The sequence below is a fragment of the Xenopus laevis genome, chromosome 5L (assembly GCF_017654675.1).
Source record: "Xenopus laevis strain J_2021 chromosome 5L, Xenopus_laevis_v10.1, whole genome shotgun sequence".
In the NCBI taxonomy this organism is placed as follows: Eukaryota; Metazoa; Chordata; class Amphibia; order Anura; family Pipidae; genus Xenopus; species Xenopus laevis.
The window spans coordinates 82,662,844-82,688,220 of NC_054379.1; the positions used below are offsets into that span (position 1 = coordinate 82,662,844).

Sequence of the window (25,377 nt, forward strand, 5' to 3'; positions counted from 1 at the left end):
CTCTCCTGCTCTGCACTTAAAAGTTTCGCGTTGGAGCGGGTCAAAAGGAGCTGCATCGCTAGTGCAATGAGCGCTACACTGCTTGCTTCACTAACAGAGCCAAATTTCCAGTTAAAGTTTAAGGAGGTGGCTTTTTGTAGCCCCTTGTAACTTGCCGCTCACTGCCGCCTGAGGCAAGGTTCTCACCTGAGCTGAAAAGCATGAAGTTGGATTCTGGCTGTTTTATTAGACATCTGTTCACTCCAGCCTTTATCCATTACATTTTTGGCTAACTAACTATATTAGAAACATTTTTTTTTTCGCACAGTCTATCTATTTACCCAGTATTTATTTTCACACTGAACGGTTCCTTTAAGGGACAAGGAAAGTTAAACTAAAGAACTAGGCTAGAAATGTTGTACGTTATTGTTTTGAGCTTCTGTACCAGCCCAAGGCGACAACAGGGAAGATCTTTGTCTCCAAAGATGCCCCAGTAGCTCCCCATCTTCTTTTCCGCTGCTTCACTGCACATGCTCTGTGCTGCTGTCACTTACTGAGCTTAGGGACCCACTCACAATATACAGTACACATAGAATAGAAATGTCACAATATAAGGCTGATTAGTAATTAATACAGATAATTACTACATGTCAGCACAGAAACCAGTACAATTCGCATCAGAATTTAATAATCAGCCCTGTAGCATCAGCTTATATGACAGGCCAACCTAATTTTCTGCTTGAACAGCTGCTCAGAGCCCACTGAGCATGTGAGTGTCGCAGACACCTTCCAAGATGGTGACCCCGTGATAAGTTTGAAGTCCTGGATCATTGCTGCTATTGAAAATCCGAAACTTTAAGGTTGGTGCAACAAGTTCAGTATATAAAACATGGCATTTTTAAACCTATTCATTATTAGGGTTTAGTTCTCCTTTAAGTGCATTTTTTTCCAAAAACACAAGGCTCACTGTGCAGAACATCAAGGACTAAAAAAGAAGGGAAACACACACTTGCAACTTTGTTGGTGTAATCAAATACCTCCATGTTGTTTATTGTAGAGTGTAAGCATAAATACCAAATGTTTCAAGGGCATCATGCCACTACATTTGAATTAGTAACAGCCCTAAAGTGCAATACAGAAAGAAATCTTGAGAGCAACTGTAAATTATACAATCCAGTAAAGCCATTGGTTGGAATCTCGCCCTTACGTGCTAGCATCAAGCATCATGTGAATGAATGTGTCTGACTTATCGTGACACTTGTTCATAGAAACCAATGATATTCTATCCATTCAATAAGGCCATAAGGTGTTACAGTGATCAATCTGTACGTCCATTTAGCTTCGTGTTGTCATAGAATACTCTCCCTACTACCACCCCTCTTTGGTCTTGGAATATGTTTCAGTATCTGAAACTTAAGTCAAGATGGATTGTGACCTATTTCTTTAAAATGTCTAGCTACAGAGGTATTCTTACTTGTGGCAAGATCTGATTTGTATTTTGCCACCCTGCCCTTAGCACATAGTATGGGTTTCCCCACATAACCAAGGCAACAAGGGCACTTCAAATAGTAGACAGAAAATGTGCCTGTGCAGGTGTGGTAACCACAAATTGGTATTGTTTTCCCTAAACTTGAATGCATCACAAATTCCCCTTTGATAACACTATTACACTGACAACAGATCCTACAGGAAAAAGTCCCATTTGGTAAAAACCTTTCGAGTTTTAAACCACCAATTCGAATCCGAGATTTATCACCCCCCTACCCTGGGAGTAACTCTATTCAATAAGTCGCCACCTAAAACCTGCCACGTTCATGTAGAAGTTCGAAGTGTTTTTTTTTTGTTGGTTACATTCATTAGAATTTAAGACAGAGTTTTTTCATAAATAAGGTACCATTCGAGTTGTGACTACATTCAAGTTTGAGTAAAAAACAAAAAACAAAAACACAAACTCAAACTGACATTTGATAAATAAACCCCTAAGTATGATGTAGAGAGTGAGACAAAATTAAAAAGGTTTTAATTTTTTATTATTTTGGCTTTTAAATTATTTAGATTTTATTCAGCAGCTCTCCAGTTTGCAGTTTGAGCTATCTGGTTATTAGGATCCAAATAATCCTAGCAATCATACATTGATTTAAATGTGAGACTGGAATATGAATAGGAGTGACCTGACCAGAAAGATGAGCAATGCAAAGTAGCAGTAACAATATATTTGTAGACTTTCAGAGCATTTGTTGTAAAAATGGGGTCAGTGACCCCCATTTGAAAGCTGGAGTCAGAAGAAGGCAATTAATTCAAAAGCTGTAAATAATGAAGACCAATTGAAAAGTTGCTTAGAATTGGCCATTCTATAGCATACTAAAAGTTAACTTGAAAGTGAACCATCCCTTTAAAAAATTTTTTTCAAAATATCCCATTGTTGCTGGTTCTATTTGAAGATTATATAAACGTCAGACGCTTTCATGCGCATGATGCTTGAGGCAACTATGCAAGGGCAAGTTTCCCACCAATGGCTTTATTGGGGTATACAGTATCATTAACAGTTGTGCCTAAAATGCCATAGGTTATTGCACGTTAGGGGGTGTTACTAATTTAAACGTAAAAGGAAGTTTAACACGGCTATGGTTGTGTGTGCTTTACCACTGACAAAAGGGGTGTGAGGCCCTTGAAACGATTGTTATTTATGCTTGCACTCCGCAATAAACACCTTGGAGGTATTTGTTTACACCAATGCAGCTGTGTTTCTTTTTTCCTACTTTTTTGCTCCATGAACCTGTACAGCTCCTGAGTCTGTCCATTATACTTTGCTAATAGACCATTAACTTCAAAGCACAAAACTACCTGGAAGAGGCAGCCTATCTTGACAAGCGAGGCTTCTCTCCCTGTCAGGAAAACCCACAGGATAGACGGGCTGCCACAAGGAAGACAAAGATCCCTAGTCATGAGGCTTAGATCATCCAAAATCATTAGTTAAAAAGGAACTATTGCGAAAATTAACATTTAACATAAGCTTCGGCATAGCGAAATAAGAAACTTTCTAAATACAATCAATTAAATAATCTGCAGTGTTTCTGAATAAATCAAGTTTAAGTTCTATCCCTCTCTCAGCATTGGTTTCTCTTCATTCTGTCTTCATGCAGGAGTTGGGTGTCAGATATGCATTGACAGTTAGATCCAATATATCTTATAGGGGGCTTCCTTTCCTAGCAGATGAATTAGAGCTCTGATTTCAGAACAAATAACATAACTGCCTTTTGCACAAATCCTGCATGTAGAGAGACACAATGGCTGGTGATTTTAACAGAGTGAGCTTTAATACATCTTCTAGGCACAAGGACCCCCCCCCCATAAGATATATTGGATCTAACTGTCAATGAATATCTGACACGCAACTGCTGCATGAAGACAGAATGAGGAGAAACAGATGCTGAGAGAGGGATAGTGAAGATAAACTTGATTATTTCAGAAACCATGCAGAATTGTTAATTGATTGTATTTAGAAAGTTCATTATTTCAGTATGCTGAAGCTAATATTACATTTTGGCAATAGTTCCCCTTTAATAACGTCTGTGCAAGTACTTGCAAACTGACTGTCACAATGTGGCAACTTCCAAATACCATTGGACTTTATGTATAAGAAATCCATGCCCATTTACCTGATGTGGGTCCACACCCACCTTCATGACAACAGGCTCCAGAATGATGGTATATTTGGATTTACTAAAGGCATCAGACTTTGTGCAGTAGCCCTATATTTGGGCTGTGATATCATGTTTTGGATGCAGATCCAATTTCACATGGTGGGTTGACTCGTCTATTATATCCAAACTGAACAACTCAAGATTAGTGGCAAAAGTAGTATACCAACATTTTTTCCACTCTTGAGCTTAATTGTCACCCCTGCTTTCTGCCATCAAGCTCCAATCTATCAAAATTAAGCAGGACAGAGAACAGATGTAAAATGACATCCTCAGAGTACGCACATATCACCAGATGAATTTAATGCACCTGGGCATTTCATCAGAAGAAAGTTTTATCTCTTACCACACTCATAATGCACCACATGGCTTGATTCAAATTAGATTCAGTAGGGTAATATAAAAAATAAAAATATATTTGTGATAGTGAAATGCAATGTAAAATATTATCATCAAGAAAACTTAAGTTACAAACAACTATAAGGAATAGAAAATGTGCAAGTGGGAGCTAGAGGAGGTAATATAAACAGTGCTGACTCAAGAGATTGGATTTAAAATTGGATTTATTCTGGCATTAAAGGGGTGGCTCGCCATTCTGTTAATTTTTAGGGGCAGATTTATTAAGGTTCGAATTGTTTATTCCAAAAAAATTTTAGTTGTATTTTTGGTCCAAACTCACAATTTCAAGTTTAAAAAAACAAACAAAAGAACCTCGAAATTCGAGATTTATTATACCTCGACCCAGGATATAACTCGAATCCAAAAATACACCACCTAAAACCTGTCGAGGCTCTGTAGAAGTCAATGGCTGAGGTCCCTGGTACCATTTGAAGAGGTTATTAGCCTGCTTGATGTTCGAGTTTTTTCAGAGGATTTTGCCCAAAAACTCAAATGTTTTGAGCGATCAATTTGAGTTTTCGGGTTGCAGGACTTGAACTTGCAGAATCGGGTTTTGCCATTTGATTTTTTCCTTAAATAAGATACCATCGAGTTTTGAGGTTATTTGAGGTAAAAAAAAAATAACACTCCATCTTTGATAAATAGTATAAAATAGTGTTTTATAAAATGCCCTATTCCTAAGAACTTTGCAATTGGTTTTCCTTATTTATGGGTTTTTAATTATTTGCCTTCCTCTTCTGCCTCTTTCCAGCTTTCAAATGGGGGTTACTGGCCCAGAACAATTTCTCTGTGTGGCCACAACTTTATTTTTACTTTTAATTACTCATTCAAACTATTGCCTGGTTGTAAGGTTGAAGACTCTAGCAACCAGATAACTGCTGAAATACCAAACTGAGAGCTGCGGGACAAAGCGCTATGTAATGGAAAAACCATAAAAATTGAAGACCAAAGAGGCAAATTGTCTCGGAATGTCTACAACATACTAAAACACTTTATTTTAAAGGGATACTGTCATGGGAAATTTTTTTTTTCAAAATGAATCAGTTAATAGTACTGCTCCAGCAGAATTATGCACTGAAATCAATTTCTCAAAAGAGCAAACAGATTTTTTTATATTCAATTTTGAAATCTGACATGGGGCTAGACATATTGTCTATTTCCCAGCTGCCCAAAGTCATGTGACTTGTGCTCTGATAAACTTCAAACACTCTTTACTACTGTACTGCAAGTTGGAGTGATATCAACCCCCCCAGCAGCCAAACAAAAGAACAATGGGAAGGTAACCAGATAACAGCTCCCTAACACAAGATAACAGCTACCTGGTAGATCTAAGAGCAGCACTCAATAGTAAAAAAAACCCATGTCCCACTGAGACACATTCAGTTTAATTGAGAAGGAAAAACAGCGGCCTGCCAGAAAGCATTTCTCTCCTAAAGTGCAGGCTCAGGTCACATGACCTGGGGCAGCTGGGAAATTGACAAAAGTCTAGCCCCATGTCAGATTTTAAAATTGAATATAAAAAAAAATCTGTTTGCTCTTTTGAGAAATGGATTTCAGTGCAGAATTCTACTAGAGTAGCACTATTAACTAATGTGTTTGAAAAAAACATGTTTTTCGATGACTACCCCTTTCAAATACGGTAGGGTATATGATTTGAATTATGTTTAGTGGAAAATTATGGGTGTGGAAAACCAATAGCTCACCTCTGATGAAATGCACGAAAGGGGTCAGGTGATGTGAGTAACCTGAGGATGTCCTGTATGATGATGTTTTACTTGATGATTCTATATGTTTTTAAGATGGTTTTTACCCCAATGGATTAGTTTCTGCAAATTAGGTGCAGACATTGGTCATAGTATTAGTGCACTAATGTTACCATGCCACATGATACGTCTATCTTACTGAACAGACAAAAATACTACATTTTTGGTACAACTGAACAAGACATGAGCAATGAGTCGTCTGTGGTTTTTGTAACATGCATGAAGGAATATTACAATTCTCTACGTACAGATTCTCAAAACCTCAAGAAATACTTAAACAGGTTTGGGATCTACTATCCATAGTACTCAGGACATGGGGGTTTCTGAAGGGGAAATGGATCTTTCCATAATTTGGATCAATATGCCTTTAGGATGAAATAAACCCAAAATGATTGTTTTTATGCCTATAAGGGCTAATTATATCTTAATTTTGTTCAAGGTACTGTTTTTTTATTACTGAGAAATACTAGTTGCAAATGGATTGTTTTTCTACTGAAGAATACCTGCATGTTTATAAATCTTTAGGGTAGAGACACACATGGAGATACGTGGAGATTAAGTCACCCGGCCACAAATCGCTTCTTCTTCAGACAACTCATCTCCCCGAACTGCCTTCCCAGCTAGAATCTAAACCACCGGCAGGATGGGCGACTTCGGAAAACGAATCGCTCCAAGTGCCATCCCGCTGACGATTTAGAGGGGAGATTAGTCGCCCGAAGAAGACTAATCTCCCCGAATCTCCACGTGATGCCTCTGCCCTTAAAAACCTGAATAGGATATTTTTAAAATAAAGATCCTTCACATGCCAATAAAAAAATCTTAACAGTGGCCCATTGTTGCAGTAAGAGAGAAACACAAAAGTAAACAGTAGTAATAACACAGAACATTTACTTACCCCATACCAAACTCATCCAGGTTTGTTTTTCCCATAAGCACAGCTCCTTGATCAAATAATTTCTGAACAACTGTAGCATTATATGGAGCAACATAACCTTGAAAAACAATGTGAAAGTCTATTTTTTACATTTATTAAAAAAAATCTAAACCTGCAGTAATGGACTGTCATGCTGGTCTATTGTAATGTTTCTGGGACACAAAGTATTAATTTAAAGGGGAATTTTCACAAAAATTAACATTTAATATAAGCTTTCTTATACAGAAAAGATGTTTTGTAAATAAAATCGATTCAAAATTTTGAACAGTTTCTAAAATATTCAAATTACTCTTCACTATCCCCCTCTCAGCATTTGTCTCTCTTCATGCAGTTGGGAGTCTGATTTTGAATGAGTTAAATCAAATATATTTTTAGGGGGGCTTCTTTTGTCTAGAAGATGTATTAGAGCTCACTCTATTAAAATCACCAAAAATCCTGTCTTCCTACATGCAGAATTTATAGCAGCGAAGTTGTTTGGTTAGATTGTGTTAGATTTTGTACAGGTATGGGACTGGTTATCCAGAATGCTCGGGACCTGGGGTTGTCTGGATAACTGATCTTTCCATAATTTGGATCTTCATACCTTAAGTCTACTAGAAAATAATGTATTTCCCTAATTCTGAGCTTTCTGGATAACAGGTTTCCAGATAATGGATCACATACCTGTACTGGAATCAGTTTTTTGAGTGAGCTCCAACACATCAGCTAGGAAAGAGAGCATACCCTATAACATATATTGGATCTTACTGTCAATGATTATCTGACACCCAACTGCTGCATGAAGAGAGAATGAAGAGAAACAGATGCTGAGAGAGGAATAGTGAACATAAACTTGATTATTTCAGAAACAGTACAGAATTTTTAATTGATTGTATTTAGAAAGTTTCTTATTTCAGTATGATGCAGCTTATATTAAATGTAAATGTTCGCAATAGTTCCCCTTTAAATTATTATTATTACAGTATTTATAAAATAACATATTCTAAAGCATTGTACAAGAAGTGGGTGCATACATTAAACACCAAAAATCCAAAGAACAGACGGCACTTCTGTAAGGTGGGTTTTATTGGAGGTCCTGCTGGAAAAAACCTTACGCGTTTCGGGAGTTATCCCTTAGTCATAGGTTAAAACTTTTAACCTATGACTAAGGGATAACTCCCGAAACGCGTAAGGTTTTTTCCAGCAGGACCTCCAATAAAACCCACCTTACAGAAGTGCCGTCTGTTCTTTGGATTTTTGGTGTATATACAGTGGGGACACTGTCTGACAGAGCACCTGTGTTGTGAGGGGAGAGCGGTGAGTTGTTTGCGGTCCCCTTTTTTTTCCTCTTTTCTATCATACATTAAACATACAAGAAAACCAGGGCCTGAACTAGGGGTAGGCAGAGTAGGCACGTGCCTAGAGAGCAAAGCTGGTGGGGCGCCAGGCATGTACCTGCTCTGTCGCCTACCCCATGACTGGTCCCCTAACTCTCCATCTTCCTGTGCTTCCTCACATGCCGATTGGCGCTTCTGCACATCGGCGTCAACTTGCCAATGCGTGGCGGCGTCAACTCGCACATGTGCGCGCTCAGTTGGCACTGCTGCCGGCCAGGTTGCCTAGGGCGCCTGCCTGGTGTGGCCCGGCTCTGAAGAAAACCCTTGCCTAGCCCAAACGAGTTTAGATTAAGATAAAATTCAAATTGTACGAATTTTTTGGACTTTACTCCCAAAACGCAAAATTTTTGTAATTATCGCCGAAAACCCCCCACATTTTTCAGATCATCAAACTAAACCCAGGGCAGACCACGACAGCTTTAAATTGGGATAGGGACATCTGCCATTGACTTGCACATGACCTTGACAGGTTTGAGATGCCGGGTTTCAGATTCTGGCTTTTTGCAGCATTGAGGTATAATAAATCAAGTCAAGTTTTTTTTCCCCACAAGAGTTTTTGCCCCAAAAATCCCAAACAGAAAAAAAAAAATTGAGATTTAGTAACTTACTCCCTAAATGTATTCCCAGCAGTGAAAAAGATATGAAAGAGTTCTTTTAGGAGTTTGTGATGGGGTTAGAAAAAAAAACAGGAGCTAAATAGTCAAACAGTGCAAGTGAAGTTTATTTTTGCTTGACTAACATCATAAAATAGGATTTGGAATTAAATTAATTATTTCTTAAGGTGACAGGTCCTCTTTAATGTTTACATTTCTAGTAGACTTAAGGTATGAAGTGATTCATTATCTGAAAAAACCCTGTTTTTGAGCATTCTGGATAACAGATCCCATACCTGTACCAGTTTTCCCATTTCCTTAAATTTAGTGAGGGAGGGGGGATCAGTAGCATATTCTTAGCTCCATCGCAAAACAGGTTAATGCATCAACCCTTCTAGGAAACTCTGTGATCTACCACTAAGCCCCAGAGGCAATGTTCCCTACAAAGTTGGCACTCATACACAGAAGTTATGACACCATCACACACAAAAAAAATGTAACGAGTACAGAAAATTTGGAATGCTCACAGTTTTTTAAAAAGTGCACACGGCCTTCAAGGAATTAGAGGGAACATTCCCAAAAGGTCATTTTTACCCGTGTACTAAGCATTAATATGGAAAACTGGGTATAGATTTAGTTGCTTGCAGAAATAATTTAAATCTCAACATAAGGAACATAAGGTACAAACATGTGTGGTCTAAGAAAAAAATGGAATTTCATATAATTTATTTTTCATAAAAACGTGCAACTAAAAGGTGGTTAAAGCCGAAACAATAAGGGTCTGCTGTGCATAAAGGATGTTTTATTTCACTACTTCATTCCAGTGACCCCAAGGGCAAGAACTTTTTTTCTACCCCCATTTAACTGGAAATGATGTAACTATTCACAAGTTTTATCGATTGATTTGCTGCAGACTTCCAGTGTCTAATTACTTTCAGCTTTGCAATGATCACTTCAAAAGCCCCACAAAGCAGTGCCCCTGTGAGGAGACTTACACTCACACAACTGGTTTAGAAGGCTGTTGGGCCAAAGATGCCTATAGCCAGTGAGTTTATAAAAATAGTTAAAGATGCGTTCGTAAGCATGTCATTTTTTCCCCAACAGAACTAATAACACAAAATTAATGTTTACCCTCTGTAAAGACTGTGTTATTAAAAAATGATTCAACAATGTTTTGGCGGATGCTCATATCATAGCTGGCGCCCCTGTTTGTTTCTGCCTAGGAAAAAAGCTTGGCCATCAGCCAATAAATGAAAGTGCTCCTGCAAGTGCCAACATTTTTTTTTTACAGCAAGCTAGTGGCAAAATGTACTCCATTTTCCTGCAGTATGCACACCTTCAAAGTTAAACTGCATCATTGTCATCCTATCCTATATAATAAAGTTGAAGTGTCTCTGCGTCCAGTCCCTGTGTCCGTGGGATTGCGCTACTGCGCATGTGCCCCACGGACCGTCTCTGGCGAATTTTTTTCTATACCCAAGGACCGTCTCTGGCGAATTTTTTTCTATATAATAAAGTTGAAGTGTCTCTGCGTCCAGTCCCTGTGTCCGTGGGATTGTGCTACTGCGCATGTGCCCCACGGACCGTCTCTGGCATTTTTTTTAGACTAGAACAATTCTGTTTTTATAAATGTTTGACTACATATGTTCTAGCGCCCGTTAATTTAACGGGCTTAATGTCTAGTAGACTATAACATGGTAATTGCAATTTTGATTCTGGCTATCTGAGTGAAACAATCAGTACTTTATACCTTTTAACATTCGTGATGCGCATGTTGTCTCTATTCCTGCTGTGCTAAAGTTGTCCTTAATTGCTATAGGAATTCCGTCTAATTCTCCCAAGGGTTTGCCTGCAAAATAATAAGAATAGTTTTTACACCTGAAAAGCAAGAAATAGTACTAGTTCTGCCACAGTCATAGTGACAGAATTCTTGAAACATAAAGCAAGATATTAGCAATTTTATGCTGCTAATATCATGAATGTGTATCAGGATCACCCTCCGCAGGTCGCGGGACAGACAGAGGGCAACATCTTAATTTACTGTTGCAGAAAGTATCTCCTGATGCTTACCCATTCAGGTCTATCACTCCCACACATTGCTGCATCAATAAATTTAGGTTTTTGCCATTCTGCCCAGCCCAACAAACAACCAGTAGAACATCTAGCTACTCATTCAGGACATTAGTAGCATAGAACTGATTATATGATTAAATCTAAAAAAATATAGGTAAAGTAGATTGCAAAAGTGCTCAGAAGAGCACGCTGACCAGTTACATTAATTGAATCTAGATGTTGTATTGCCTGTGTATCTCTGTAAGCAACAACATTTTGTTACATGTCCTTGGTTTTGATCCTGCCATTGGATATTTTTTGTTCCTGTAAATGCCACAGGTTTTTAAAAATGACAACTGGCACAGGTTAGCCTAGCCATTGGAAATCTGTGCATTAGCTCAGAAAAAGCTCAAAGTAATAAGCAATTCTAGATAAATCAGAAATTGGTGGTGGATATGAACAATAATATGTCCCCAAATTTCAAAAGCACCAAACATAAAGGAGTTACGAAGACTTGCCTGATAGTGACAATTCTGGTAATAACAAATACAGATTACCTTGGGCGAATCTTTTATCTGCTTCAGCTGCCTGCTTTAAGGCAATGTCTTCAGTTACAGTTATGTAGGCATTAAGGAATGATGTTTCTTTGATCAAAGAAAGACACTTCTGGCACAATTCAGTAGGTTTTACTTGTCCAAGTCTCAGCACAGCAGCTGCCTAGAAAAAAGAAAACTGTAAGCAGTAGTATGTTTTGATGGATGTTCAAAAAGCTAACAACTCTCTTAAAGGAAACAATAGGGGTCATTTGAAGCCACAAGAGCATGTGAGCAAACTGCAAATGGAGTGCAATTGCCATATTTTTTTTCTGGAGATTGGTTTGAGAGTGATGTGCCAAATTCTTTAGAAGTGTGATGCAGGGTGGCGAGGGTACTCTGAATTTACAGAGATCACCATACCTTAAGTCTGCTTTATAACATTTATACAATAAGTAAATTCAATAGGATTGAACCAATATGGATTCATGCCCCTTAGTTAGGATCAAGTACAAGGTAGTGTTTTATTACAAAGAAAAAGGAAACAATTTTACAAAATTAAAATTATTCTATGTGAGCTGACCTTCCTGTAATTCTGAGCTTTCCAGATATCGGGTTTCCATATTAGAGCTTTCACACCTGTATTTAGCAAGCACAGAGTAGCATCAGAAAGGGGGTCTTTAATTCTGAAAATAAATGGTATACAGGGTGGTGTATATGATAGAACAATTGCCACATTCTTAATCTAACTGTGACTTATTTATTTATATAAGAAAAGAGAATAAAATGGTAATAACCAAATCCACTGCAGTGGGGCTTGAATTGCAGGTATGGGTTCTATTATCTAGAATGACTTGATACTGGAATCTTTATGGACATTTTTATGAAGTCATTAAAAAAACCTTTATTGATGTTTTTCATAAACATATGCTGTTAGTTTACGTCATTACAGAAAAAGCAAATCAGCCAAAAGAGAAAATTAATGTGAATGTAACCAGCCAATTTTGTGACACAATATCAGTGTTTTCCCCTGAAGTACTCTAAGGGGCATGTTTATTACAGTGTGTCAAAAACAGCATTCAAATAACTAGATATCTGCACTTTAATGTATACTATGTATAGTCAGGCACAATAATAACACTGTTTAGTAAAATTTGGCAAATAGCAAAGAGTACTATTCTGGGGTAAAAAAATACAATAACAAAATAGCATTGACCTCTATACTTTTTCCGCCACCAGAATTTATATGCTGCCTAAACTTAGCTCCAGAACAGCCATCAGGCGGGCGCAGCTGTACCAGGCCTGATGGTTTTTTAAAGGAGAAACAAACCCTTAATAAAAAAAAACCCTACCCCACATAGAACCTCCCTCCCTCCTAGCCTAGCCCCCCCCCTGGCAAATGTCCCTAAGTCTTTACTTAGACCTCTGTGCAGATTCTGTCCATCGGAGTTCACAGCAGCAATCTTCTTCTCTTCAGTAATCTTCAGAATGAGACCGGTGAAGCGGCACATGCGCAGTTGGAGCAATTTTCTGTTTAGCATGCGTCGAAACTCACGAAAATTGCCGAAGCAGCCATCTCATTCCGAAGATTACAGAAGCGGCTGAAGATGGCGCCCGTGAACTCCTCTGGACAGAATCTGTACGGAGAGGTAAGTAAAGACTTAGGGGCATTTGCCTGGGGGGCAGCTAGGCTGGGTGGTCTATGTAGGGTAGAGTTTTTTTTATTAAGGGTTTGTTTCGCCTCTAAGTTTGAAGGGGGGCCTGGCCGTGCATCACTTCCCCTGCAGTTGTGAAACAGCGCCGAAAGCCAGCGCCGAAAGCAGTGAAAGTTGGAGCAGAAGCGGACGGATGGAGCCAAAGAAAAGAGAGAGTGTGAGTGTGTTTTGGAGGGGGGGGGGTGATACTGTTGTACCTTTCATATCTTTGTGGCCTTTTTACTGTGGGGTGGTTGGGACTTGGGTCTGGGGTCTGGGTGGAGACCGGGGGATCCTGTAAATTTTGTCGTATGGGGCCCCATGATTTCTAATGGCGGCCCTGCTTGGCTTGCTCCAATGTTGCCACAAAGCCAGTAAATCACCAGCAGGGCTGGTCCTATCAAATGTGGGGCCCAATTGGAACCATGTTGGCGGGGCCCCTAGACAAAGTGTTGCTGGCTACTGACACAACAAGTATTTAGGAAAATAGGGGCATACAGGCACAAAATAGAAAGGAAAGGGGCAGACAAGGTAAGAGAGTGAGAGGGATGAAATAGGGGCACAAAATAGGGGCACACAGGGTAAGAGAGAGAGGGAGGAAATAGGAGAGTGGACTGGGCCAATTAGTTTGGGGCAGGCTGGGCCAATTCAGCTTGGGAGCAGGCTTGGTTGGATTGGGGGCAGGCAGGGCCTATCAAAGTTGGAGGAAAGCTGGGCCTATGAGAGTTGGGGGCGGGCTAGACCTATGGAGTTGGGGGATAGGCTGGCTTATCAGAGTTGGGGGTGGGCTGGACCTATGGATTTGGGGATGGGCTGGACTCTCAAAGTTGGGGGCAGGCCAGGCAGCATCATGTGCTGGGGGAAATACTATCTGTGCTGCCCTCTGGTGCGGGGCCCTATTGGGCCCAATTGGTCCAATAGGCCTAAGGCCGGCCCTGATCACCAGCTGGGACTGGGCCCCTCTGCCCTATCACCTCTTAGGAGTACTCAGTTTTTGCTCTGTGTTCCCACCTCTGCCCTAATCATGTCCCAAAAGGTGGCAGCTCTACTTGTGGCAGAGGTAGATACTGTAAATGAGTGTCCCTGTAGTAAGACAAACACCAATAAGATAAAAAAAAAGAATGCTATAAATACATAGTTTGGTCACATTCGTATATTTCAAATTCATTTAAAACAGTTTTGTTTAGGAAAAAGAGTTATATCTAGCATTTAACAGATACTAGTCTGCTCTACAGCCCTACATACGATTTTACCATTTCATTTTCACGGATTATAAACGCCACTCACCTCCCGCAAACTCATTCCCAGCATTTTAACCTGTGACTGTCACCAGTTTATAAGGAATGAACCAGACATGAAAGACAACCAAAGAGCCGTGATACTACCGGGAGCTGACATGTGTTGATTGGCAAACAAGCAGGCTTAAGTCGAGGGCACGTATTGGCTAACTATTCAGTTACCACTGCTACGATTTGACAAGAGAGGGACGAGGCTTGGAACGCGGAAGCTGATAGAGGACACGGGGGAGAGAAGACTTGTAGCAGCAAAGGGAGGTTAAATGAATAACAACAACTGCATTAAAAAGAGTAGCGATCAGGGAATCAGGTTTTTAACTAGAAAGTGATATTTAATTGAGCGACTCATTAGCAATAGAATTCTGACTATCTGTAAAATTGCATGTATTATAAACGCAGTGTAACTGGCTACATTTCAGTCTTTGGAATTGAACTTTTGGCCATGAACATGACAATCACAGCGATATCATTGTAAATAACTTTCCTTCAGCGCAGTATTGCGTGTACATAACATTTATTAGTCTTGCCTTTTTGCTGAAAATGTTTAACATTGTTAGATGGAACTTCATAAGTGGGGTAAAGACTCAAAGACTCGGAGCCTTAAAACAAGCTGTTCAACAAAGATGCTCCCGTGTTCGACAATTCAGCAGTTCCTTCAGGAGAAATACAGTCATGCCTGCATGGGTTATTGACAAGTATGGGGGCAATGAGGTGCTACGTTTCAATAGCAACATGACATTTCCTGTCATCAACTACCCTAATGAAGTCATCATTAAAGTGCACGCCACAAGTATAAATCCAATCGATGTTAATATGAGAAGTAAGTTGTAAGGGGGGTTGTAATGTGGTTACCATACCTTAAGGGGCAGATTTATCAAAGGTTGAGGGGAAGTTTCGAAGTGAAAAACTTCGAATTTCAAGCTATTTTTTGTGTACTTCGACTAGGGAATAGTCATACTTCGATTCGAATTTGAAAAAACTTTGAAATTCGAAGTACTGTCTCTTTAAAACTTCGACTTCGACCATTCGCCACCTAAAAGCTGCCAAAGTGCTGTTTTAGCCTATGGGGGATCTCCTAGAACCTGTATGGAGGCAATTGGGGGAGTTTGGGAGAACGAAGGTCGAAGTTAAAAAAACTTGGAATTGAAGTACTATCGTACGATGTGAAGTAGGCCGAATTCGGCCCACTTCGACCCCAAAAAAACTTCGACCTCCATTCGGTTGGTCTTTTTGAATGCAAAGTTTTTTAACTTCGACCTTCGATAAATATGCCGAAAAGAAAATTAGAATTTCGTGTTTATTTTAGTGTAATTCGACTAGGGAATAGTCTAAATTCGATTAGAGTTAAAAAAAAAATTGAATTTCAAATTTTAACTTTAAGAATTTGAATTCGACTATTTGCCATCTAAAACCTGCCGAACTGGTCTTTTAGCCGATGGGGGGCCTCCTACAATCAATCTGGAGTTGTTTTACTTATTTTTTTGGTGAAATTTTATTCAATTTGCAGCTCGATCCTATACACCTGCTTTTAAAAAAATCTTTTTTTTTTCAATAAATTTCAATTAGTCATTTTTTTTCGAATTCTGAGTTAATGGGAGTTGATGGGAGTTCTTAAAAAACTCCCATAAACTCGACCCTTGATAAATCTGCCCCATAGTCTACTGAAGAAGCATTAAACGGTAAACAAACCCAATAGGATTGTTTTGTCACCTATATGGATTCATGCAGCATAGTTACTATCAAGTACAAGGTACCATTTTATTATTATAGAGAAAAAGGAAATAATTAGGATATAAATGTTATGCATTTGGAGCAATTGTTTTGCACTAGATTTACTCCAATCCACCTGTATGCTTCTTGTCCCATGTTTTTGAAAACCAACATTAAATCATTCCCAAAAAACTGCAAAAAGCTTTTTTTAACCAAATACATTTCTCACTTTTGAAGATGGATATGGATCTGCAAGTCTGAATATGTCCCGTGATCCACTAAATGTAAAGACTTCTGGCAGTGAATTCCCCCTTGTGCTTGGGAGAGATGTTTCGGGAGTTGTAATGGAGTGTGGACTTAATGTACGCTATTTTAAACCTGGAGATCAAGTAAGTATATTTTCCCTTTAAAATTATGTGTCTTAAATATTGTGTCTTACGATGTACTGTGTTGGAGTTTATGATAAACCCATATATTATATTTTGCATTTTGTGCATATTTTTAAGGTTTGGGGAGCTATTCCCCCTTGGAAGCAAGGTGCATTGGCAGAGTTTGTTGTAACTAGTGGCAATGAGGTAAGACTTTTTATTTGAATTACTAATATGATAAGCAGAGAAAACCCTTTAACAGGAGACATTTATAATGCGTAGTGTAAAGTTGCAGTAAATCTGTATCCCTTTGGCACCTCAGCGATCATGGATATTTTATGTATTATTTTAATCAGAGTATTGCTTTTGTTTAGATATCAATGAAGCCAAAGTCACTTAGCCACATAGAGGCAGCATCATTGCCCTATGTTACTCTTACAGCTTGGGCTGCTTTGGTCAATAGCTGTGGGCTGAACAAGGAAAAATGCCCTGGAAAAAGGTGTGTATTGTATGTTGTTGTTCTTATTACTAGAGAATTACCATATACTATTACTGAAAAACAAGGGATTTTCAAGTTTGACTTTCCTTACTGGAAACCCCTTTAAGGGCAGATCTATGAAAATACAGTAGTCTATTACATTACACTACAGTTAATTATATAAGACAGCAAGCCACACTGAGAATGTTACTGTTAATGCCCAATTACATTATCAAACATAACAGCATACATTTTATCAAGTCCCTAATAATTTCTGGCCTATCTCTAACAGTATAATGTTCCTTGGGTTTTTGCTAAAATATTATGTTTTTATTATTTCCATAAGGTAAACCCACAGAAAAGTAAAAAAGAAAGATCTGGCCTTTTAAGTTCCAAGTTCAGAAACCACAAAAAGCATTAAAAATAAAGACCAGTTGTAAATTGTCTTAGAATTCTGCTTTCTAGTTCATATTTTAAATCAACTCAATTTATGTTAAAAATGTAAGCAAAGCTACTGTAGTTCTGAAGAAATTATTTTATCAAAATATATGTAAGTACCAAGCTCCATGTAACTGTGCGGAAAATAATCATATTGGATTATAAACATAATTTGCCCCTTTTTTATGAGAGTATGCCTTTAAAAATGCATCTTCTCTCAAAGACTAATAGACCCAATAACAATTCCATATACTTTCTTGTTACAGGGTATTGCTTATAGGAGCTTCTGGTGGGGTTGGCACTGCTGCTATTCAGGTATGTTTATAATGTTGCAAACTGTTTGTTCTGCATAAATTGATTCAAAGGGAAAGCTTTACCTGTCCGTTAATAATACTAGTGGAAAGCACCAGGAAATGCTCCGCACTGCTCAATATGTTGGCACCCTCAAAATACATGATATAATAATTATAATAATAATAACAACCTGCAACTATGATAATTCTTATTAGCATGCCAGTTCCCTTAAAGTGGTAATGAAACCTCTAGGCCAGTGGTTACCAAGCTATGTGCTTCCATCCCTGGGATCCTAAGCGGTGGAATGGTTAAATATTGATTTATTTTCTAGGATATTCGTGAACCTAATTTTGGTCCACAGAGGTGTGTCTGAACCCAAAATGTCTGAGGAATTATAGATTGATGCATTTGACTTGTTTAGTTAAACAATGAAGTGTGCATTTTTAATGACTTTATACTATCCAGAATGCTCGGGACCTGGGGTTTTCCGGATAATGGGTCTTTTCATAATTTGGATCTTCATACGTTAAATCAATACTGACACGTTCCTATAAAAATCATAGGAACATGTCAGTATCAAGTAGTTGCTGCACCCGGAATATTTTCCCTGAAAGCCCCCTTCTAAGCCACCCCAGCCCCGTGAAACTGCTTTGACCCGACCCTCCAACAAAGGTTTGCGGGGCTGCTTTCAGGGGAACTATTCCGGGTGCAGCAACTACTTGATAGTGACACGTTCCTATGATTTTTTATAGGAACGTGTCTGTATCTCTTTAAGTCTGCTAGAAAATCTTGTAAACATTAAATAATGCCAATAGGCTGGGTTTGCTTCCAATCAGGATTAATTATATCTTAGTTTGGATTAAGTACAAGCTACTGTTTTATTATTACAGAGGGAAAAGTAAATAATTTTTTAAGATTTGGATTATTTGATTATAATGGAGTCTATGGGAGACGGCCTTTCCGTAATTTGTACCTTTCTGGTTAACGGATCCCATACCTGTGATATATAAATATAACAGTGAATATATATCCGTGATCCCCAACTATTGGCCTCAAAGCAGTTGCTTTTTTTTTTTTTCATGTAAGTTTTATTGTTTTAAACATGTAAAAACAAACAAAACACAACAAAACAACCCATATGCATTATATGGAGTCAAGCATGAAATACAAGTTGACATATAGAGTAGTGCAACACTAAAAGCCATAGTGGGGATTAATTGGACACACTTAGAAGTAGCCTTTGTGCTCTAATATTTAGTTCACCGTTTGCTCCATGCTGGATCGGGAAATAGCATATTTGCGTTATGTAGGGGTGTACACAGGCTACCCTACTTCTGAAACAGGATCAATATCACACCATGGCCCCCAATTTGGTGGGCGAACCTCTAATTTCATATGTGAGTTTGAAAAGTGGGACAGCTTTGTTAAACAACTACTTCCACGCTCCAAGGGAGGATGGAAAGCTACCTACAGTATCTAGTGAATTGCCACTGTTTTCTTTACATAAAATAGTAGGATACGGGACCATAACCTGGTTTGGCAGGGATTATAGCCTCTACTATGCCCAGGAGGCAGATAGCTAGTGTTATTACTCAGTGAAAATCCAGGTTAGCCACCAGGTAAGTTATGACTTGGGAGCAGAAGGTAAAAATTGGTGGATATTACCAAATAGCCAAGCACAGCCTATATTTTGCACACCCAGGAATTTTTTTTCATGCTTGTGTTGCTCCCCAACTCTTTTTACATTTGAATGAGGCTCACGTGGTTTTAAAAAGTTGGGGACCCCTGATATATATAATATAAGCAGGCTCAGGTGCTGTAATCCTTTATGTTTTACTATTAATAGTGATTGGCCGCTATGTTTTTACTTTACTTAAGAGGTTATTGTATATATGGTATGGTATATTTGCCTTGGCATTAGCACTCTATATTGTTTGGCTAAGGCTATACTATTGTAAAGCATGAGTAGTACAGTTGGATTTCATATTGCACCTTACAAACATTCCTAAACCTATGGATTTTACCAAAAGAACATTTGTTCTTGATGCACTTTCTGATTGGAGTACTTCTTACTTGCAGTCAGGCTGCTGTGTGGATATACAGTAATCTGCACCATTAATAAAACCTGGGAACAGTTTTACGGCCCACAACTTCCTGATCACTTTATTTACACAGCTCTTGCCTCGAACTTCAAGCTGGACTTCTAACAGTAACAGCCAAAATGTAGTGATTTTTATTCATGTTCCTTTTATAAAATGTATTCTTTTTCTGTGCACTCTAAAGTTATTGAAGGCCTGGGGAGCACATGTAACAGCAGTTTGCTCAGAAGATGCATTTACTCTAATAAAAAGTATTGGCGCAGATGATGTTGTTGATTACAAAGCTGCACAGCTGTCGGAGCAACTGAAATCACGGGAACTGTAAGTTTTTACTTGCCTATGCTAGTCTTTGATGCAATAAAATAGTACTGCTGTACAGTGCAGAACTGCACTAAATTGTATTACATTCTTGTATTTAAGGAATTGTTCAGTGTAAAAATAAAAACTGGGTAAATAGATAGGCTGTGCAAAATAATAAATGTTTCTAATATAGTTAGTTAGCCAAAAATGTAATGTATAAAGGCTGGAGTGATTTAATGGTAACATGTCAGTCAGAACACTACTTTTCAGCTCTCTTGGTTTACACTGACTGGTTACCCTGGTTACCAGGCAGTAACCAATCAGAGACTTGAGGGGGGCCACATGGGTCATATCTGTCTCTTTTGAATCTGAGCTGAAGCTGAGGATCAATTACAAACTCACTGAACAGAAATGTACCATGTGGCCCCCCTTCAAGTCGCTGACTAACTCAGAGTTATAGAGCTGAAAAGCAGGAAGTTGGATTCTGGCTGTTTTATTAGACATCTGTTCACTCCAGCCTTTATATATTACATTTTTGGCTAACTAACTATATTAGAAACATTTTTTATTTTGCACAGCCTATCCATTTACACAGTTTTTATCTTCATACTGAACTATTCCTTTAAGAGCAGATTGTGATACCCAAACTTCCAGGAAGACCTGCTGCTGTTACTTTTTTGCACTTTTAAACAGACTTTTATCATAAATTAAGGAGTCCTTTCCAGTCTCTTATTGTCTGTTTTTGTGAAATAAGGTTTTCCATCTCCAGTTGCCGTAATGATGACTCAAAATATAATGTTGCCTTTGCCATTTCTGTGACTTGCAAAAATAAGATTTTGATCCTAATGCACTTATCAAAGGAATAGATTATTCTTTATTGATTAGATACTGATGTTAAAGGGGAACTATCGTGAAAATGAAAATTTAATATATGCTTTATCATACTGAAATGAGAAACTTTCTAAATACAATCAATTGCATTTTCTGCATTGTTTCTGAAATAATCAAGTCTGTGTTCACTATCCCTCTCTCAGCATCTTTTTTTCTTCATTATGTCTTCATGCAGCAGGTGGGTGTCAGATATTCATTGACAGTTAGAGCCAATATATCTTATAAGGGCGGCTTCCTTTCCTAGCAGATGGTTCACCCTTTATTAAATATGCCACTGTGCAGTCACAATTTCCAAAATGCTTATTTCATTTGGATACTTTGCGTCTCCTTGAAATGAGCAGAGTTGTTGATATCTTACAATGTTTCAAACCATGAAACTTATTCCTATTACTTGACATTTCAGTATGTGCTTTCATTTGTAGGTTTGATGTAATTCTAGACAATGTTGGAGGAGCAACAGAAGCTCTGGCACTTCAGTTTCTTAAGCCATGGTCAGGAGCCACCTATGCAACGCTAGTAACTCCATTTCTTTATAATAATGATCGGCTGGGCATAGCAGATGGCATGATGCGCACCGGCGTTACTCTTAGTTGCAAAGTAGTAAAGGTAACTTTTACTGTTCTTTCTTATTTGGGCGAGGCTACACAGCGCATTCTATATTTTTATGTTTATCTTGCGGGGGAATGGGTTAACTGGAAATCTATTGGGCCCCACAGGATAACATTTTTAGGGCCCTTAAACCTTCTTGTAAAGTCAGTAAGCAACATATAATACTATAGATAGTAGTATCCAAATTCATACCTCCAAATTTACATCAGTTCAGTTATAATATTATAGTCCACACCCCATCTGCTCCTGTCCTGTCTAATTGGGAACAGTTGGAAAGTAAGAGGATATTTTGGGTATGTGGATGTGAGTAATAGCAATGAGTAGATGGCACAAAGACAATAAAGGCTGATTATGTAATGCAAGTAAAGCTGCTCTGAGTAATTACAATTCACGGATGTGTTTTTTTTCTTTTGATATACAGAAAGGTCCATATTACATGAATACCATCTCCCAGTTGATATCAAGCAGCTAAATTGAATTAGTTAAAATCATTTTTTTTTCTCTATAATAATACATCTTAATCTTTACTAAGCTGCTTAAAATCATATTGATGGAAACACAAGCATTTTGGGTTTATTTAATGTTTACATGATTTTTGTTTAGTAAACTTTGCGTATGGTGATCCAAATCACAGAATGATTCCATATCTGAAGAACCCCAGGTCCCAAGCCTTCTGAATAATACATCCTATATCTGTATAGTTCCCATTAAACCTTATTTTGAAATCCCCCCCCATTTGTTCCATTCCATATCACCACTAAGTATATATAAGTAATATAATAAAGTATATCTTCTGACTTGGGTTGCTCTTTCTTATTTCAGCACCTTTGCAAAGGAGTCCATTATCGATGGGTATTTTTCTCCCCTAGTGGACCATCTCTGGATGAGATAGGAGAACTTGTTAAGGATGTAAAGGTATATTATAACATAATAACAGTTAAAGTAGATTCCTATTTGGTATTTTTAAGTGTTTGTAACAGAAACAAGGCATGTCGGGAATCCTGTTGATTAGCTGTAAGCAATGAACAACTTTCAGTTACAGTAAAATCCTTATGTTCCTCCTTCCAGAACCGAAAGTCAGTTCCAAGCAGCACGATTTTTTTACATAGCAGAAAGCTAGCAGTGCGGACAGCCATGAAACCTTTGCACACAGATAGTGTTCTAGCAGAAAAAGATGTATACCAGCTTCTATTATCTGTGCACTCTTGGCAGAGTTTAACATTAATCCCTCTTTTCAGAACAAACAAAGTATCCTGTACTAGGAGTCTGATGCTCTGCAGTAAATAGATTGTGTTCCCATTATTCCCCTAATCTTCACTAATCATAACCCATTCAGCCTGCCACAGCCCCCTGCCACCTTTTACAGCCCTAACACCGGAAGCCTTTTTTATTTGTCGGTTGATTTCGACAGTGACTGGATTTTATGGAACCATGTTGAATGGTCAGCCTTTTGTGGATTAAGCAGACAATACAGCAAATACGGATGAGAATTTACTAATGCTTTAGATTGTGGTTATCATCATTTTTGAATTCATTTCTTAGGCCTTTGGCTATGCCAGGTCTATTCCCACAATACATCTGATGAGCAGTTACAGATCAGCCTTGTAGTGATTCACTGGATTATACACTCCCATATTGTAAAACATAGCGACTAGTCACATTGGACTCTCATGACTATATAAAGGCTACAGACTGAGTGCATTTATACAGGTCACTGGACTCAAATGCCACTTTTATTATTTTTATTTTGAGTTATTTATTTATATTTTTAGTTATTTATTTATAAATATTATCTTTATTTTTGTGATGTGACATTACTAAGTCAATTAAGCACTGTATATTTTGTAGGATATTTGATTTTTGTGTATTACAGTATAAGCCCTTTTTGTGTAAATAATTTTCCTTTTTTTTTTATAATGGAAGCCTTATTTGTACATCCATATTATTTACATACTTGTGTTTTAAAGGGGTTGTTTACCTTTAAATGAACTTTTAGTATGACGTAGAGAGTGATATTCTAAGAAAATTTTCAACTGGCTTTAATTTTTTATTATTTTTGGTTTTTGAGTTATTTAGCTTTTTATTCAGCACCTCTCCAGTTTGCAATTTCATCTGGTTGCTAGGGTTCAACCATGCATTGATTTGAATAAGAGATTGGGAAATAAATAGGAGAGGACCGGAACAGAAAGATGAGTAATAAAAAGTAGCAATAACAATAAATGTGTAGCCTTGCAGAGCATTTGTTTTTAGATGGGGCCAGTGACCCCCCATTTGAAAGCTGGAAAGTGTAAGAAGAAAAAAGGCAATTCATTAAAAACTATAAAATGAAGGCCAATTGAAAAGTTGCTGAGAATTATAACATACTTAAAGTTAACTTGAAGGTGAACCACCCCTTTAAGTAAATATCATTGACCCCATTGGCCATATTAGGAATTAAAATGGTGAAGCCTTGCTGGTCTTTAAAATCCAATATTTAATTATATTTGAGATATTTATCTCCAATAGTATGGATGTACTTCTCATAATGCTATTCCATTATAATAATGACTTGTCTGATTTTTATTGCAGATTCGGCCTGTGATTGAGGAAATATTTTCATTTTCTGATGTTCCGAAGGCCTTCAATAAGGTGGAAAAAGGACACGCAAGAGGCAAAACTGTCATTAGTGTTACAGAAAGTAAATAAATGTTGCTTATTTGTACCACTGGTGGTTTCCTCTCATTTGTACTGTAATTAAGCTGAAAGTTTCAAACTGTCTGTAATGGTGTTGTTTTTTTTTGAGCAGTAATTTTTATGTGTAGGGGACCAGTTCTGTTTGCTAAAAGTTGCATATGAAAGGACCTATGTCGGCATTTAGCTGTACAGGGGCAGCCACAGTGGTGTTAATAACCCTTTTAGTAGTTCAAATGTATTGCTTTAAGGGCAAAATGTTGAATTGTAAAAATAAATATAAACTAAAGAGATAAAAGACAATAATCACCTTTCTCTGTCTCCTCCAATATGCTTTGGGTACTACTCCAACTACAAAAGCTCCAGATGTGCTGTGTTCAGAGGGAAATCCTTCTTGCTGATCACTTATGTTGATTATTTTCACCTTCCCTGAATATCCTGGAATTGTGGTTGAATAGTGTCTGGGTCTTTCACTGAAACTAAATTATTATACCTGTAGTTTGGTAGCAGGTTCAGACAGTCAGTGGCATGGAGCAGCTCTAACTGGCTGTGTGGGTTATGTGGGTATAACTGCAGGTGGTGTGTGGGTTAGTATTTATTGTAGTATTAATACGGCGATAAGAAGAGTAAGTATCATGCATACATAGATGCTAATGTACTTGGGGGCAAATTTACTAAAGGGCAAATTTTCGACCTCGGAAGGCTCCGACACACTTTGCGCAACATCACCAGTCGTTAATTCACAGCGCATACACTTATTTATCAAAATGCCATGTTACGTCTCGGCAGAGGAACGCTAGTGAAGTTTCGCCAGCGCAGGCATTTCTAAGCAAACTTTCGCTAGCGTTACTTTGTTCCTAGTGAAACTTCGTTAACATACTTGTGCTTTTGAATTTAAATATGGAGGGTACATATAGGTCAAATATATTTATTAGTGATGGTGAAATTGCTGGAAGCGGCCACTGAATGTCAAGCAAAATAAAGTCAAAAGAGATCCTCTATTGTCCTAGACATGAGCCCACCCTAAAACAAATGTGGCATGACCTTCAAATGGTTAAAAAATTTTACTAAAACATATATGTAACAGTTACAACTTTTAAACATAATGCCACATTGAAATATAAAAAAACGCCAGGGTTTTATCTTTTTTATGACTTTTCGGCATACAGGATATGATGTCACTAAGATTGTTGAAAATGTA

At 38.0% G+C, this 25,377-nt stretch overlaps 2 protein-coding genes across 2 annotated transcripts in view; one reads left to right on the forward strand and one right to left on the reverse strand.

Annotated features, from left to right (window-relative positions):
• Positions 1-14,416, reverse strand: part of qrsl1.L (QRSL1, glutaminyl-tRNA amidotransferase subunit A L homeolog) — a gene marked incomplete in the record, with an annotated part of 28,351 nt that extends 13,935 nt beyond the window's left edge. Inside the window, 5 exon segments of the mRNA NM_001087422.1 lie at positions 5,979-5,999; positions 6,740-6,834; positions 10,496-10,594; positions 11,355-11,514; positions 14,312-14,416. Of these exon segments, the coding sequence (NP_001080891.1) occupies positions 5,979-5,999; positions 6,740-6,834; positions 10,496-10,594; positions 11,355-11,514; positions 14,312-14,335 (399 nt within the window).
• Positions 14,417-14,558: 142 nt separating this feature from the next.
• On the forward strand, positions 14,559-24,207 carry rtn4ip1.L (reticulon 4 interacting protein 1 L homeolog). Its single transcript, NM_001097670.1, is given in 9 exon segments — positions 14,559-15,139; positions 16,267-16,418; positions 16,536-16,604; positions 16,772-16,896; positions 17,580-17,628; positions 19,891-20,027; positions 21,320-21,503; positions 22,329-22,421; positions 24,075-24,207. Coding segments are annotated over 9 exon segments (1,206 nt in total). The 5' UTR covers positions 14,559-14,859; the 3' UTR covers positions 24,192-24,207.
• Positions 24,208-25,377: the final 1,170 nt, after the last annotated feature.